This window comes from Neospora caninum, chromosome IX (genome assembly GCF_000208865.1).
Source record: "Neospora caninum Liverpool complete genome, chromosome IX".
NCBI lineage: Eukaryota > Apicomplexa > Conoidasida > Eucoccidiorida > Sarcocystidae > Neospora > Neospora caninum.
Window position 1 is genome coordinate 5,341,479 of NC_018390.1, and position 17,671 is coordinate 5,359,149.

General features: G+C 53.2%; 2 protein-coding genes across 2 annotated transcripts; one reads left to right on the forward strand and one right to left on the reverse strand.

Annotated features, from left to right (window-relative positions):
• Positions 1-310: 310 nt before the first annotated feature.
• NCLIV_044680 (conserved hypothetical protein) lies at positions 311-4,156 on the reverse strand (the record flags this gene model as incomplete). Its single annotated transcript, XM_003881391.1, has 2 exons — positions 311-1,351; positions 1,850-4,156. 2 exons carry the CDS (start codon positions 4,154-4,156, stop codon positions 311-313), a joined length of 3,348 nt encoding a protein of 1,115 aa, XP_003881440.1.
• A 4,503-nt stretch (positions 4,157-8,659) lies between these two features.
• NCLIV_044690 (conserved hypothetical protein) lies at positions 8,660-16,294 on the forward strand (the record flags this gene model as incomplete). The annotated part of the gene is made up of 11 exons (XM_003881392.1): positions 8,660-8,995; positions 9,299-9,626; positions 9,854-10,207; positions 10,673-11,032; positions 11,334-11,621; positions 11,730-11,837; positions 12,250-13,260; positions 13,503-13,697; positions 14,165-14,719; positions 15,121-15,742; positions 16,234-16,294. The coding sequence occupies 11 exons, from the start codon at positions 8,660-8,662 to the stop codon at positions 16,292-16,294; spliced, it is 4,218 nt and encodes a 1,405-aa protein (XP_003881441.1).
• Between the last annotated feature and the right edge of the window lie 1,377 nt (positions 16,295-17,671).

The window sequence follows — 17,671 nt, forward strand, 5'->3', positions numbered from 1 at the left end:
TTTTCACGTGCACACGCACAGAACTATGCATCTGCAGCCAAGCCTTCAGATGACGCATACAGTAAGTTCATGCACGGGACACTGAGAACAGAGTGAGTTGCCTCTTCCAAAATACCTCTTTGTTTCCCAGAAGCCAAAAGATGTGCTCTGCCGCACTCAAGCATTAGTATACCCAGAGCGGCGGTTTCACAACATCAAAAGGAAAAGAGGATCGTGCCTTGAATTATCGAGGCTGCCGACAGTGGAAACGTTTCGCCAATCTTACATCCTCCTGTCGGAAAGCCTGGACGCTCTTTTCCATCGGCCTTCCTTACGCCCGAGCGCCCGGAACTTCCTCTCTTTTGCAGGCCAAACTAGGCTGGTAGGTTTCTCCACAGGTTCCATCTAGTTCCTTCATCGGGTTAGCTTTCACTTGAACGGAACTTCTTGAGGGGCTCTCGAGACCGCAGACTGGATTTTGCGCTGGCCGGCGATTCCGCCCTTCCATCCGATTCTCCCCCACTTCGTCTTGGTGTCTGCCCGCCCACGCTGTCTCACGCTGAGGTGAAACCCTTCCGTTCGTTGCCTGTGACGCGGAAACTCTCTTTGTGGGAAACACACCTGTGAGTCGACGCCCAGCATCAGGCATCCCGGAAAAGCTTCCTTTTCTGGATGCCGGCTCAAGATGCCGGTGATTGCTAGACACTGAAGAGAACGGGTCTGCGCGCGCAGAAGCCATTCCTCTTGGCGGAGCGCGCACTGCATGCTCGTGAAGGATTTTATCTGGCATTACGGGAGAATCAAAACCAGCGGAATACGCTTCGCTTCCAACCCCAGATCTTTGAGAGTCCCGTGGGAACACCAACGGAGACTCGGTGACCTCGACTGAGAAAGATGAACCAGTGCCACGGGCGGAGACTGACGTCGTCCCGGAAGAAGAAGAAGACAGAGAGGGAGAGCGAGAAGACGAAAACATTGCGTAAGCTAGAGTCCCGAGGCCTTCCTGCGGACTGTCTCCAGGCGCTGTTGGATTCTGCAGTTCCGACGTCGGAAAGACGACGTCGAGATCCTCGGGTTCCCGGTCTGGGGTGTTCTCTGGAGCGCCAGTAGGAGGAATAAACAGACGAGCGGAAAACCCTGGAGAGGTCGTAACGCTGTACGAAGAACGCGGCGAACTCGTATCGGACTCTGTAGAGCCCGAGATGTGCCTCAGAAGATCACGAACTCTCTCCTGGGGCGGGTTCTCGTCGCCGCCCTCGCCTCCCTTTGTGAGGATCATCGACGAAGCCAAGGACCGGAGAACCTTGTGCGCCTGACGGTCGAATCGGTTCATTAGTAACGACACCTGGTAGAAGTAAAGCTTCCAGAATTCCTGAAAACAGCGCAAATGCAGAAATATTCGCTCTTGGCGCCAGCAGCGCAACGCCACGCCCGACGAGAAAAAATGGACTCTACCGCACAGGCCAATACAGAGAAAACATCCCGCGACAGAACAGAAGTCAAGGGGACTCAGGGAAAATCAGCAAGCTTCACGAGGATACACGAATCACGCCAATTCCTCTGATTTTCAGTTTCACGTGCGGACTTGTGCAACTTCCTGACCGGGCGTTCAGACTCCCGGATGGTCTTCGTTTCTCAGCCCCCGCTCGCGCAACGGCGACAGCGGGCAAGCGCTTAGAATGTGATGACAGGAGGAGGAGATCTCAAAGGCCAATGCCGACTACATCTCAGCGGACATTTTGTGGTTCCTTTGCTTTCAGTTGAGTGCTGAGCAGCTGCGCAGCTGCAAAACAAACTATCACCGAACGGGTAAGCTGAAGAAGCAGTGTGCTTCGCTGCAGGTCGTGAAGGAGTCCCCCGATGCTCTCACCGTTTCTCCCATTCTTCGCGGTACGGCATCGGAATGCAGCTTGCGTAGACGGCGGTCGACATGGAGCATGCGACGCGCTGCTTTCCACATGTATCCCGTCCGCGCAACCCTACTCCCTGGACTTGCGTCGTTCTGTTTCCCCATTTCATCCTCTTCTTCCCTTTCTTTGAGCGCCAGCTCCGGGGTGCCACTAATCCACTGGTTCCACAACCTGTCGACTTCCTCACTCCCTTGCAGTGCCTTTCCTGGCAGTAATGCTGCGACTCCATCGGCCCGCCTTCCCCGGTCCCCCGAAATGACAGGAGGAAAACGCCTTCGAGGACCGTCATCCACGCCGTCGTGGAGACTCCTCTGTCTCCTATCCAGGCACCAGTGGCCATCTACACATATCAGCAACAACAGGCGTAGGGCAACGGCTCGCAGCCGACACATCCGCAAGAGTTCTCGTCTCTGTACGGTATTCGCGGCTCTCTGTGGTTCTTCAGCGTTTTCGGCTTCCTCTGGTGGGGCCGACAGAAGAGGACGCTGCAGCGACGCTGCTGCTTCTCGTGTCGCCCACAAAACGAAATCGAAGGGGGTAGCGTTTTCGTTGAGAATCAGTTGGTCTACCTCACTCTCGGTGCCCGACGTCTCTCCAGACAGTGTCACGTCTCCCTGGTCGCTCTCGCTGTTCGGCTCCCGTGAAACGGAGACGCGTCCAGCCGACAGCTTAGAGCCTGACCTCGTTATCGCATTAGATCCCCTTCCTGCTTTCCCTCGACAGCCCCGCAACCCTCCCCGACCAGGCCGTTCGCTCTCAGAAGTTGAGTCGCTGCTCTCTGTACTGCCCTGCGCCACGGCAGCCACAGCCTCGGCAGCTGCTGCAGCGACTGCGCCTGCCTCAGCAAAGGCGTTGGTCGCCGCAGCGGCAACAGATCCGAAGAAAGAGCGTCCTGCGGTCCTCTGTCGCGGTCTGAGATGGCCACCCAATAAATTTGGAGGGCCTTTCGCGCTGGAAGATAACGAAGAACCCGAACCAGATGCCGACACCCTAGCCGCCTCAATCGTTTCTCCATCACCGGGTGATAGAGTGTTCCATGACGATGAAGTGAAGGACAACAATGAGCGAAGTGTCCTCGGAAGCGCGTTCGAAAAGTTTGAATGTTCGTCATCCTCTTTCTCGGGGCTACTGAAACGGCGTTCCTGAGACCACCTTCGCCGTGCACGAGGCCGAGGACGTTCCCTTCCTGTTCCATCTCGGGTCATTATCTTTGAGTCGCCCACGGCAGTGCCTGGTGACACAGGTTCTTCATTCAGGACGTCAGTGGAACGCGGCTCGTCGGTTTCCATGTCTGCCTTGAAGCCAGCGGTCAGCTCATCGAAGATATGAACCGCACCTGTATATCCACGGCTGAGACTTCGAAGCACTCCTCCGAAAATCCCTTTACGGTCACCTTGGCTCGATCTCGAGTGCTCCTTCCTCCGGTCCCTCTCCCCTATTTCCTTGGAGGGTCTCGTCTCCGGACGTGACTGTACCTTCTGCGCCATCAGCTGTGCCCGCGCTGAGTTACCGGAAGACAAGGAAGTCAGGCGACACGCAGGGGTCAACCGCGAAGGAGTATGAAACAAGGGAGCTATGTCACCGTGCTCAACGCTTCGTTGCCGGGCTCTCCTCACATAACCGTCTCCATCAGGTGAGCTCGCGCTCTCCCGTCTCTCCTCCAGTCCATCGTTGCTCGGAGGTGTCTCTTCTGTATCTTCCGACGAAACTTCGGGTGCCCACATTGGCATTGGCATGCCGTGTTCCTCGTCACTCCCACTGGTGACGTCTCCATCTGTAGGCCCTGCCTTACCGATGGTGTCACCTTCAGTGTCACCTACACTCACGCGGCCGTCTGTCTCTTCATCGGCACAGGCAACTGCCGTGACGTCAGACGGAGTGGCATTGTGACCATGCCGTGAAAAAGAAAAAGGCTCTGGGCCGTCGGCCACTATCCGGGCGCATCCAGAGGAAGACAGGCTCTTCTTTTGAATGCCATCTTCCTTCGTTGCTTCACGCCCTAATGCCCGTTCTAAATCGTGGTACCCTCCGATTCTGTTTGGCATAACGTGATAACTGCCACGGGGAGAAATGCCCCCGACAGATGTTCTTGAAGACTGAGAGGATGCGACTACTTCACGTTCATGATTTACCGACAGTCGCCTCACCGGGCAGGGTGAAATATGTGCATGTAGCGGGTTGACGTTGTCTGGACGAGAAGACGACTTTTTCCCTGGGCCGATCTGAGAGCTCCGTCCAAAGCTCTGGCAACGGGACAGTCCCTCCATCGATAGACGAAGATCCGGGACTAAGCCCGAAGCGCAAGCAGACGAGACGACTAGGATATGTCAGGTGTTAAGGCGCGCGAACAGGAGGCAGCAGTAAGAGAACGGCCGCGTCACTGTGACACACTTGCTTCAATGAATGCTAGGAAAATGATTGGGAAAGAAATAAGCGCGCTTCCCCTTCCCTCTCCAGCAAATGCGCAGACGCTCTAGAGCTTTCTGCGGGAAGTTCATCTACATACAGCTACCCCGTGTAAATGAGCCTGCCCTCGAAAAGGGTGTGACCGCCGCGCCGGGCACTGCACAGACGAAGATCGAGGCATTCGCAAGACTGGAAACCACAGCGAAAATGAAATATCAGCTGGAGACGGTGGGACGGCGAATGGAGACAACCAGAGTAGGCCAGGATGTAGCAGTTTGAAGTCTTTGCACAAAAGGTTTAGCGGACGACGACAGAGAGGCGAGGTTGTCGTGGTGTGCCGTATCCCCACAAAAAAAGTGAAGTGTTCACTATAGTCGATTTGCCCTTAAATGCCCCACAAGTTCTTTCTGGCAAAAAGCGGCACACGGGTAGAGTACGGGGCACGGTCCACTATGCGTCTGGATGCCACGTCACATGAGACAGGGCGAGGGGGCGAGGATACACGAAACATACACAATCCAAGCAGAAGACGTTTCTGCTGTGTTTTTTCGTGCTGTGAACGAAAAAAAATGATAGGGAGTGACAGCTATTACCGGACATTCGAGATGTACATGTGTCCACATATATTCTGACGAGGCGCATCCCCTTGACAGGAGACGCTTACGGGAATTGTCAGAAAACGCGTGACTTCGAGTAGTATGCTTTTCAAGGGACGTCTCTGCCCCCAGAAAAACTGTCAGGAAGGGAACGATGGGATTCAACTGTGCCTGAAATCCGAGCCGGAGGAATTCAGAGCCACATGCCATTATCTTCAGCGCGAGGGCAGTCGCAAGTCTAAAAACGAGAAGACGGTTGAACTCGTACCGGCAGAAGCAAGCTCCTGTTACACAGCCGGTACTGCCACACTCAAAAACAAGAGGGGACTGGGCTGTTGTTCGTTGTACCGGGGAGAGAAACATCGGGGGGACAATGAGCGCGGCAGACCCACACAACAAATGATTCAGGTTTTGCGACGCGAACAGAGCTGAACTCGCTTCACCAAAGATTGGCAATCGCACATCACATAACGTAATCTGGGTACATTATGAGACGGAACCTATTGAAGGAAGAGGAGAACCCCCCACCATGACACATTCTTCTTCCTCAAACATAGCTAGTCGTACGAGCTCAACGACCGGGGGGGCACGGTATGGCGCAACCATGTAGCAAGCCAGAAAATGATCGACGAAACTGAATAAAACTATAGCATTGCAAGTAACGGATAAGTTAGAGACTAAGCAGTAAAACGCTCGTAAAGGGGAAAACAGCCATCCGCGAAGAGTTGGTGAGTGTTGAGGGCCGTGAACTTCCTAACAGGCACGTATGCATCTGTGCTCCGGAGAGAGAGCAGATTTTTTACACGTTACAAGGAAACCGTGCAACCAGATGGAAAGTTATACGGAAATTGAGCAGGTGGACCACCCGCAGATGCCACAGAAGAGATTTCTCCGCATTTGTTGCGACTTTTCATGGGCGCTCTTCCTGGTACTTGTCTTGCCTTTGAGTCTCGCGTCCAGTGTGACACGGCAACACAGCTGGGCAGCTGGAGGCCTCCAAGGTCACCGCCCCGCTGACTGTTTAACAAACGGCAGCTACACCCAAAAGACTCATTGAAGCTCAAGGTAGAGACAAACCATGCACTGAGGGGAAAAGACAGAGACAGGCATGCCACTTCTCTCTGTAAACGACACCGAGTAAACCACGTCACTCAGGCCCCGCTGGGCGGTGTGCCGAAGTTGCTAGTCTCGGTCGCAGCACCTGCCTCTACGCCACGAACCCTGTACGGCTACGACCTCTGTAAACGGCAAAGCACACCGCCATAATGACATAGCATGGGCGGGCACCACTTTGTGCGTGGGGCCGGCTGGTGCCATACAAAAAGACCCTCATGAGCAGAGAAAACGGAGATCGATCTGAGGCAAAAGTCGTGCCACGTCTAGGGAAGCGGAGAAGGGGCCAAGCGGTGGGCACACCACAGCCGGGTGTTACGCAGCCGAAACTACTCCGCAGATTGCTTCCAAGACGGCAGGATGCCGCCAGCGACCGATTTTGGAATCTACGTTTTTCTGGTTTCACCGCGTGTTCATAACTTTTTCTTCGCTAATCTGAGTCTATTTTCCGTAGCCACTGGTGAACGACTCCCGACAGGTGGTTCCTCTCCATTAGATAGCAGTTGTAGTCGTAGATTTTCGGCAGTACACCGGTTTGACAAAAAGCCTGCATTGCGCCACGCTTAGCAAGCAGCCCCATTTCAGTATTGTTTCCAGTAGACGAAAGCCATCTTGAATGCCGTTGCTCGGGGATCTTCAGTATTAACAGCCACGTCTATTCGGGCCAAATAGACTATTTGCCAGGAGATTCCCAAGGACAGGCTCTGTTGTACTTCATCACTAGAACTCGATGCAGCTCGTGATACATATGAGAGGAGGTGTGTTCTGTGAGCAACCCACTATAGTGGGTTTTGCCTGGAGTGTTCAGAAAGGAACTCGAATGGTTAAATAACATACGGCTTCTTTTCCTCCGAAGAACAAACACTAAGCCGTCTATTTGCCTATCAGGGAGAGTGTGGAGGCCTCAATTTTCTAATGTCGTTCTTCTCTGCCGTCAGGCGTCGTCGAATGCTGTCTCACTATTAACTTCGGTGGTACTGTGTACTGCTGTACTGCAAGATAAAATGGAACTTCTTTTCCATTTTAAGGCTTTTTAGCCAGGTAAATTTGTCCACACGATTCTACGCACAGTGGAGGCGTTTCGATATCCTCCGTGAACCAGTGATTCTGGTCACCCCACTATATACTCCTCCGGATATTCGCTGAAGAAAAAGAAATTGTCGCAGCAGTTTTATCTATCGCTGCGTATCATCGCTGGCACCGTGGAAGAGACCAAAGACAATACAGAGAGATCCACAATGGTCCGGCTGAAGAAGCGAGCCAAGCTTTTCAGTTGCTCTTAGTGCCTCATTATTCACATGGAGACGTACACAAACACTAAGATTTTTCAAGCCACACTTGGCTATAGCAGGCTTCTGTGTTTGTATCAGAGGACTTCCTTCACTCAGTCTGGTGCCTCTGGCGTCGCCGATTGGTTTCACACGTGAACTGCGATCAACTGGGCAAGTTCAGTTTCCTGCCACGCCCGCAAATGTGGACTGGACCAATATTGCGATTGTTATGAGTTTTCATCTGCCCCGCATAGTTGGGACACACTGAACAGTGCTGCCTCGTAGTGGACGTGGCATTTGATGTCATGTCATTTCCGTTTTAAATCACCGCCGAACGCGAGCGATACAAGACAGATTGAACACCCTGTGGCAAAGCAACGACAAAAGGTACATATAATATGGCAAATGGTTCCGAGAATACCTTACATCATGTACCTTTGCATTGCTCGAAGTTATACAGCTTGAGGGCAAGTGTGTACCCAGCGAGCTATAAATACTCTGATTACAGAATCCCAAGATAGCACCGACAATGATATGACTGAAATGTATACCAGTAATTATAAATAGACCAGTACCAAATGCCGGATTTTTAAGGAGGAGATGGTGACTTCTTTGTACGAAGCAAAATTGGGGGTGGAGAATCTCGACGAATCGGATTTGTTTCCACGTTCCACGTGTGGGCGAGCACACTACTCATTCAACAGAAGTGTCTTAGAGTGGCACAACTCAAGCGGGCGTCACATAACAGGGTGTGTCATCGAGCGAGAATGTTCGTCCCCCCGGAGCCGGATAGCCACTAGATGCTTGCGCTGTAACTCGCCCGTCACTCTCTTAGTCAATAACGACGGAGTTGAAGAAAGCGAAGCTCCTGCTTTGAAGATAATTGAAAAAGCCATGTACTATCATGTTAAAACTGCATTTGCTTTTTTTCTCAGGAGGTTTCATTCTGGGACCGTTCCGTTCATTCCGGCTTTGAGCCCCTTGCCAGTCGTTCTCAGTGTCGTCTTCGGCTGAAGCTGCCAGGGAAGTTGCACGAAAGATCAAAGTGTCTTCTCTCCTATGAAATAACCATATCAATGGCCGATAAATAGTCTCGTTTTTCCATTAATTTTTTTGAAGGTTCCCCGGTATTAACTCTCTATCAGAGGGAACCGCGCCCGTGTGGACGGACCGTGGGCCTCGCTAGGGGGCAAGACACACCAGAATGTACTAGTATGTGTATCGTACGATAATTCGCGTTTACGAAGTTTTAGCTTGTCCTTCGAGGAAACCGGATGTGCTGACAGACACAAGACGTCTACGAAACCGATATAGATTTGATGGCTTCCCGAATCGTAACCGGAGACAAAGGGAATTTCTTGTTCTCCCCCTGTACTGTTGAAAAATGAGGAGTCTGCTTGTCTTGCCGTTGACCCTGGCGGCGTCCTTTGTTCGAATCTCATCGCTGCCCTGCTTCACTGAAGCCGCCGCTCCCAATGACAGTCCAGGTGCTGCCTCTCCATGGGAAATTGGAGGAGACTTCGATTACCGTCCCGTGCAAGTCATCGCAGGCACGTTGCCATTTATTCTGAGAACCACGATTATTGAACCTCCGGAGGCGACGGTGGCTGCTGTGGCGATCAAGAAAACCCTGAAGAGGGAGGCTGTGGCAAAAAAAAGGAAGCAATGGTTTCAGGGCTTGAAAAACCTTATTTTCCGCCTCCCATTTCAAAAGTTGAGGGTGAGGATATCTTGCCATTTCACGCATGCTTCGGCACGGGAACGCAGCAACGGAGCGGTAGAGGATAGAGGGCCCGCTCTGTGAAGCAACGCAACGAAAAGCCGTTGCCATTTTCTCTTCGGCATACCCACGGAGAGATTTGAGAGTGTGTGCTCTAGGGAACATTTGCGGACTATGCTTGAGCCTTCTGAAGTAGCGAGACAAGCCGCAACTGTTCAGGTTCTTCATACGTTGGTACTTCTTCGTGCTCTACTCATTCAGATGCCCTGTTATGCTTTCATACCGTGAATATCCTTCTTGCAGAGGAAATTAACTAGGCGACTGGATGTGTACAAAGGCGCGCAAGACTCCTTTAAGGCGTTAATGGGCCGCGGAGTGACGAGGGCTGCACTGGGAGGCTACTATGGTTTCGGTGGCCTTTTGAGCGCTATTGCCTTGCCTTTCCGTGCAATCGCATACACCGTGGCTAGCGGCTTCAGCGCCCTCGTCGACTCCCCTCAGCGGTTTCACAGCGTCCGGATGGCATTGCTGCGAACAGAGAAGGAAGAGGCACGAAGATTTTTGAATGCGGAGGCCAAGCAAACACAGCAAAGCCAGCGAGTGGTGAATCTGATCGAGAAACTGTCAACCGGTACGCGCGCGCGTCTGACGATGCCTGACTGGCAGCAGACATGGAAAGGGTCATCAATGCAGTAATGTGATTTGGCGGGTCAGCCACGTTCTGACAGGCAGTCGCTGCACATGCGTCCTGGCTGCCCTCACTGGGTTCCATTTGCATGACTGTGTTTGGCACGCAGCCCCCAGTCAAACTTCATCACGGCCATTTAGCTGCATTTCGCCTGTACTTGCCATCCACAGCGATCCTCATACAGGTGATTCCGCCTGAAGAGTTGCGCATTGACCTGAGCGTGACCGACCTGCAATCTATGCGGGATCAAGTGTCCCAACTCTACCGACGGTTTAAGGAGGACGTGAAGCCAAACAAGATTCTACGTGCCATGTCACAAGGAGTGACAACCCCTTCCTTTTTGGGCCGCGTCCGGCAACGCTTCAGTTACCGACGGACCGTACTAAAGAATGCAGATGCGCATCTGTTTACCGCATTCGTGAACGCCGTGAACCAAGTGTCCCTTGTAACCGATGAGAACACGCAAGGCTTAAACTCACGAACTGAAAGTGCAGCGGCACTGATTGACCTGTTTTTCCAGTTGTGTAAGTGCCAAGACTCCTTCAGTCATGCTTCGCTCAGCTTACAGTAGCGCTGTGCGCTTATACTATTATCAGCGTGCGTCCGAACACACCGTGGTACTCTTCCGGCTGCCATCCGCCCCTTCGTTAGATTCATTTCATAGGGCTCCAGGTACTCTGCCAGCGGACACGTTTCCCCCAATTCCGGCGACTGCGATATCGAGGTCTTTTGTTTGACAGCCAAAAAAGTGATGCACACTCTCTGGCTCCATGGCTGCGGGGCTGGCGCCGATGATTCACCTCCCTCCCCAGTGGACCGCTTACGGCAGCTAAAAGCGTTGTATCTTTCAATATCCTACCGGTCTTCACGTTTGCTGGGAAACTATAGTCGTTAACACTGTCGTTTAGAATAGGCGTAGCACCCAGTAAGGCGTGAAGTCCAACTTCTTTGAAAACGGCTCCTCTGCTTGTCCCTGTTTTGTTCGTTAGGTGACCAAGAAGACAAGGGAATGATGCGAGCTACAGAGCTGTTTCTACGCGTGAATCAGAAATACCTTGAAGCGGAGTCAATTGCTCAAATCTCGTCCTCGCTGGCATCTACCGTCATTGCCCAACGCTACGAGATTGTCGCCCTCCTGCAAAAAGTCAGCCAGCAGGCCGGTCAGAAAGACTTTGGACAGTCTCTCATAGATCAAGTGACAGAAGTGCTTGACATCGCAGCGCCTGCCGAGGAGCAATACCCTAACTTTTCGGCGCTTTTTTCCCGAGTCTGGAGACAGACTATCATGGATTTGATGCACCATCCGCTCAAAGGCAAGTCCACCTTCAATGTGTTGAGGATGGCGTTGCGTGAGCTTCGCATCGCCCACCGCGTGCCCCACAGATTGGTAGTATCGGACACTTGGATTCCTCCCCTTGAACTCCTGTGATGACGACAGCTTCCATTTTGCGCGAGCGCGAAGGGTTGGCCGATTTTCCGGTAGAGGGCCCCTCTGTGGCAACGTGGATCTAGGACAGTTCCTTCACGCGGAAACTCTGGCGCGTGGACCGCGCGCTCTCAATTCGGTTCTCACAAAACCCCTAATTGACCACTGGAAGCGTCTTCGCTAGGTGAACTGGAAGGTCTCGCAGTTGCTCTTTCTGTCTGCAGGAAAGCTGTTGAGCCCCGCTGCCGTCCATCGGGCCTGTCGTGGACCAAAGAAATATGTTGACGCTGCCAGTGCGCAAGCAGGCCACCCGGTTCCTCTTGACACGCGGCTTGATTACTTCGTTTACATTTACAAAGCTCCAGAACAAGACCCTGCACTCGAGCTGCAGAGGTGCGTTAACGCCGACAATGTGTACAGGCTCGTGGGACAGAAAAACTTCTTCGTGCCTAACGACGAAAACCGAGACAACCATCCCAAGTTCGAAATTGGGGACTTCCGGCTTGTCAAAGGTACGTTCTTGAAAGCGGTTTGTACTGCAGTGACTGGATTTCCTTGTTGCTTTTCTGAGGCTGTCTCAAAGGACTACCAGTCGGTTTCCTGATGTGCGTGGGCCTTAGGTTCATTTCTCCTGTCGAAGGTCGAAGACCCCAAGACAGTCAAGAGGAGGCTGCTGGATGTCGTAGGTGGCTATCTGTACAACATGCTCGACTCAGCGGCTCTGAAGAGTAAGTCCGTGCAGCACATCTGAACGGCACTGTGTCCAGATAACAAAGCGGCGCCACGCTTGACTTGATTGACGTAGCACCTCTCCGCATTTCCCCAGGAGTTCCGGCACGCAAGAGCTGTCAGCCATTCAAAAGAGACTAAACATGCGTGTTGCCGCAAGGACTGTGTGGTGCTTTCACCACTGGCCCTTATTTGCGTCTCTGGTACGGAGGTGCGTCGCGTGTGACCCATCTCGCGTCTGCATATTTCAGTGAACGTCTTGACAAGCTGACTTTAGGCCGTGTGGAATTCACACCCGCCCAACATTGATATCTTCTAAATATAGAGGGGACGTGCTGCGTGCGCGAGCAAGGGAGAAAAGGAGTTTGTACGCTCCTGCGTGCTATCTTTTTATTTCGTCTGTGTCCTCAGAATTCGTCGGCGAAACCTTGTTGGATATGCAGTATATCCCACTCACGGCGATTCCAGAGAAAACCAAGTTTTTTTGGAGGTGGCGGAGACAGTTGCAAACAGAGCTCGTGATTGCTCCTTCCTGCGTGGTCGCCACACTGTCCTCGACGGCAGATCCCAGAGAGATCTTAAGCAGGCAAGATATGGCAGAAGAGGACTGGGCAGCAGTGTTTGAGCGATGTGGCTATACGCTGGCCGCCCCCTCGCGGTTCCAACGTATCCTGCGCACTGAAATGAGACGGGATGTTGTGGGAGCACTGCAGCGCATGCGGGTTAACACGGGCTCTTTCAGGGGCGTGCAACTGATTCACGAAGCCTACTGGAACGCGCTCAAGCTTTACCTAGGCGGTGGTGACCCCCCCGTCCAAGCGGACGGCACGCGACAAGAGTTTTTCAGAGAGGACCCTACGTTCGCCTTCCTGAATTCTGTTTTCGCCAAGATTGTTGAAGATTCTGGTATACACGCCTTCTATGAAGCCGCGGCGGAGTCGCAACCGGGATCCGGGTCACCAGCATTTCTCCCCTTGCATATCCAGCCCATTAGCGCACCGTACCAGTACTCCCCAAGCAACGCTCTCGAAGCCTGGAGGCTGGCGATGTGGGACCAATTCGAAAAGTTGGTGGCTTCGTTTGGGCGACTTCGAGTTGTGGCCGACGACAGTCTCCGCGTCCGCGCCTGCAAAGCCTTGAAGGCATTGCGCAGACGGGACCAGCAGGATGGCGCCGTCGTCAATGAAGTGCTGCGCTTCTTTGGTCTCCAGGGCCCGTCTCCACCTGTGAATTCCCTTGTCTGCGCCGTCGCACCTGCAAACGCGAAGGCACAGCCAGGCAGAACCTTCGCAAGTGACGCTTTCTTTCTCCGGGGTGCATCTCCTGACGGACGTCACCGAGACCCCATGGCGCCGTTCCGCATCTTCGTTGAACGCGCCCTCGTGCAGATCGACGGAGGCGTTCAACTCCCGTTTGCCGCACGTGAGTCCCGCGAGAAGCCTCCTCAGACGAAACGCAGTACGGGCGGTGGGGTCTTAAGAGTGCAGTCGTGGACGTGTTTGACGGCCTGGCTGGCGACTGACGACGTGAACAGCTACCGGAGGGTGGATTGCCGCCAGAGGACCGCCCGGAAACGAGAGCTTGACTGTTTCAGACTCCCATCTGCTCTTCGTAACTTTCTCGGAACAAGGCTCATTGGCTGTTCTGTTTTGTGATATGAACAGGCTTTTTGGTCGACGGCAATGCACATTTGTTTCAGATACACTCACTAGTTGCGCGGCCTAATGTCGAGACAATGCGGGACTACCAGGCTGAGAAGTTGCTGAAGTTGGCGAAAGCAGCGTCAAAAGACACCTTCGAGGCAATTCTGGAGCGCATGAAACCCATCTTCACGGGAATGTTCGACATTGAGGTCGTTGGTGAGTTCGCGACTGTAGGATCGTTGTGACCGGCCGCGTGGGTACACAAAAACTGTTTCTGTCGAATTGCTCGCGCTCCCAGCTTTGAGGTTTGGATGGCATGCCTCGCTTGCGGGGAAGATCGCTGGCCTCTCGCCGTCGGGGCGTGGAGAAGCTGTTTATGTCGTGGCAGCGTTGCCCCGTTTCGACGGCGTTGGAGTCAGTGGATGAGTTACTATTTGGGTATAAAGTATGTTCTTGATTAGGGTTTGAAACCGGAAGCCACGATGGAAGAGGCTTCTTGTTTTGGTGCGGGATGTCCACAAGGAACATGCCCTAAAACGGGTCACCTCGTGAAGTCGCGCCGCCAATGGCTCCAGATCCTGGCACGCTGTCTCCTCCTCAGCCACATAGACCCGTGCCACACTTTCCCGGATTCACTGTGGTGTCACGTGCCTTGGTGTCACGGCTCTCTCCTCCCTTCTCAGGTTTGAGGCACAAAAACGGATTCGATTGCTTGCTTCTTGGAGGCCCATGGGTGCAAACGGGGGTCTGGCGGGGAAAGAACTCGTATGTTGCAGGTGTGGAGGAAATCACTTTCGCACCAAAGTCTTCAGTATCCTCCGATGAGTGCATTCCCGGGACGCGCGGCGGCCAGAGTTTTTCTGAGGCAGTGACCTCGGCTGTGCACCAATGGGTTTCCCAAGGCTTTTCTAACATCCTGTTCAATGACGCCTTAGACGAGCAGGAGCTACAGAATGTTGAGGGGGCAAGCCTTATTAGTGACACGGATGGCACTTTCCAGGAATTAGGCGATAAGGCCCATACTGTCTTCGAGGACATGCTTCGTATCCAGAAAAACCCGGAACTCGTCAGGAGAGCTCGTCATTTCATGCAGAAGTATTTTGCAGATCCATCAAAGCCCCCTCCCGTCGACACTACTCGGCTCCTCATGTTCAAAGCCATTGCCGCCGAAGGGAAGGACGACCTCGTTGACGGCTTTCAGTCCAGTACCCTGGTCCAGCTGATCTGGAAGAACAAGGGTAGGCTGACCGAAAAATGCCCAGCGAATGCGTCTGTTGTTCGTCCTGACTAGCCTTTGTGTCGCGGTGTAGCGGTTCGTGGCAAACACCATGGTTGCCCACGGTTTATACCACCTAGTCGTCCATGCAGCGGTGAATTCCGCAGTCAATGCGAGGAACGCTAATGTTTGGCGTTCCAAGGCCTGCCCTAAGTTGTGCAATGTCTGCTACAGAGTGTGTCTTTCGTAGACAATGCGAACTTGGTTGGCATGCAGAGCTAGGTCCGTTGCGTGGCGTGAACCCTTCGCTTCTCGTTCAGAACCGTTCGCTACGCTTGATATTTAGAATCTACGCACGTCGAACCTCCCACAGGGAGGCTTTTGGCTTGGATAACTCGCGCGATCCCTCTGTTTCCGATGCAGACGTGCCCACTGAAACCCCGACGGAGACTGAAGATCCGATGGAGCTTGCGTCGAAGTTCTCGCTGTTTGAAAGGAGCATGGCTTCTCAGATGTCCACCTCGCTGCCGCTGCGCTACACGTCCCCTTTCCCGCTCGCGACTGAACAACAAATAAAGCGTCAAGGAGCTGCTCACCGATTCTTCTACGCCCGTTTCGAGTCACTCCCGGGGACCATCATTTTCTTCACAACCATCGGCTCCTTTGCCTGCTTGACTGGAGGGATAACAGCGCCTCTCTGCGCAGGCATTTTCTTCAAATTTGCTCCCTTTTACAGTAGTCAGATGATCGGCGGGATTGGCTTGTTGGTGGGTTCCGCCCTTTCACTGGTGAAATTGTTTAAATGGTATATCTACTCCACTGCTCAGCTTGCAGTTCAGCACATGGTCTGGGGCGCCCTGCAGGTTGTTGTCGGGTCTGCCAGAATGGGTCTCTTTGGGGGCAAGCCATCTGAACAAACGCTCACAAGTCCAGAAACGGAGCAGCTGAGTGAACTAGAGCAGGTCAGCATGCCATTGCTCCCTGCGCCAGCTGCCAGGAGCGAAGCTTGGGAGAGCACGACCCCCGATGTGCGCGTGGAAATGAGGTGAGATGGATAGTCGCCGAGCCCGCCACCGCTCAAAATGGTCAAGAACTGAGTTGCACACCATCTCTCCATCATCCTGCTCTGCTTCAGAAGAAGCGACTGTTGCCCTGCTACGCGGTTGACACGCGGAACCGTGGCCATGGCAACACACGCGGGGGGGGGGGGAGGAGACCCAGGATGCGCCTGTAAGGCGCATACGGGAATCGGTTTTTTACCTCGACGCTTATGGATGACCTTGTATCTGAAGTGTCTGGGGCAATTGCTAGTCTTAAGCTCGATCGCATCCGGCCTGTCAGGGATACACACTCTCTTCGTGCCCTCCAAGGATCGTTCATTCCTTGAAGGCCGGTCTCGCGCGCCGAAGCGTCTTACTCCGCGACGGGTATCGCCCCGTCGCATTTCCCGCCTCGTTTTCTGAGACTCTCTGAAGCGTACATTCAGGTATATGTTCCGTGATACACCGGAATATCGCCGCCTGCCGCTTTTTTTAGCCATGAACCTCTCGGGAGGGTGAGGCGCCCAGATGACCTCGGAGGATTTCCCGTCGATTAGTGGCTCTTGTTGCAGTGATGGTCCATCGGGAAACACGGGTTTTACTTCCATTAAATGGCGTTGTAAAAAGAACATGCTCCATTGGAACGGAGGGCAGTCGCTGAGGATGTAGCGGTCTCGCTTCCAGTGCGTGAAAACGAAGAGAGCTCACAAACGCCCGTCACCGTGAAGGTTCCGCAGCAAGTGCACGACAAAACTGTGCCCAATGGTTTCAATAGGTGAACAACTCGAGCAACAATGAAGGAAAATCTCGGGGACAGAATGAGCGAGGAACCCCTGCGAGCACACACCAGATGGGAGGTGGGTGCTTGGCTCGCTAAGCACTCGTGCTTTCAAAACCAAACTCGGCTCAGTCGAAGGGGCCGCAAGTGGCCCACAAGTGTGCTGACTGGAGCTTTGAGTGGCTGTCTGCGGTTGAGGGAGCGCCTCTCACTGAATCTGAACATAGGCTGCTCCAAAAGACAGTTTCGGGACCGCAGATCGGAGCGCACTTGGACTGGGACAGTTGGTCTTGACAAATTCTTCATACCACGTCTATCGCCTATTCTGCAGTTGTGGGCACGGCAGACGCATCAACGTAGAGCCAGATGATGTTCTCATGTAGAATCCTCTGTGTTAGGAATCGGACAGCAGCGGAGAGGGTGAAGGTTCAAGAGAGATAAACAATTTATGACTCGAAATCTAGTCAGTGGAAGAAATATTCTGTGATATGTAGAATGATCTTATTATAGGTCGTGTTATTCCACAAGCGACTTACACCTTATATGGCAGATTAGCTCTATTCTCTTATGTAACACTACCGGCTGAGTTAACGCTGTCACCACGATTTTACAGTGAAACAACGGAGTGCATGCGCCCGTACCATCTCGTCCCTTCTTGCGCTATCATTCAAGATTCGACTGCAAAGCCATGGGTTGCCTGAGAAGTTAGTACTTAAGTGGGCACGCTCAACACTTCCATGGCTTTCTATCCTATCTGTGAATGAATTGGTTTGCGAGGCCTCCACATGATACTGTCAGAGCGGTGCGACACAGTTGGGGGCGCGGGTGTCCATGCCTCATAAGGGGATGCGGCTCCTTTGAGGCAAGTGAGAACGATTCGAGAATCATGGTGCAGCAGGCATGCTGACTTCATTCGCCCAGCGCCGTTACCGCGCTCTCTGTCCGATAGAGACCAGTCGGATGTGCGAGGGACTCAGCGGCTCTCCGTCCGGAGATGCCTGTGGAGGTTCACGTTTGATCGCCCCACTTCACCTCAGCGGCCTGGTTGAAGTTTTAATCGGCGAAGCGACAAATAAAATGCCCTCAGGATATCGCGTGCATTCGTCTACCAGTTCTGAACACGTCCCTTCAGGCACCTCCAAAAACGGGATCCTTG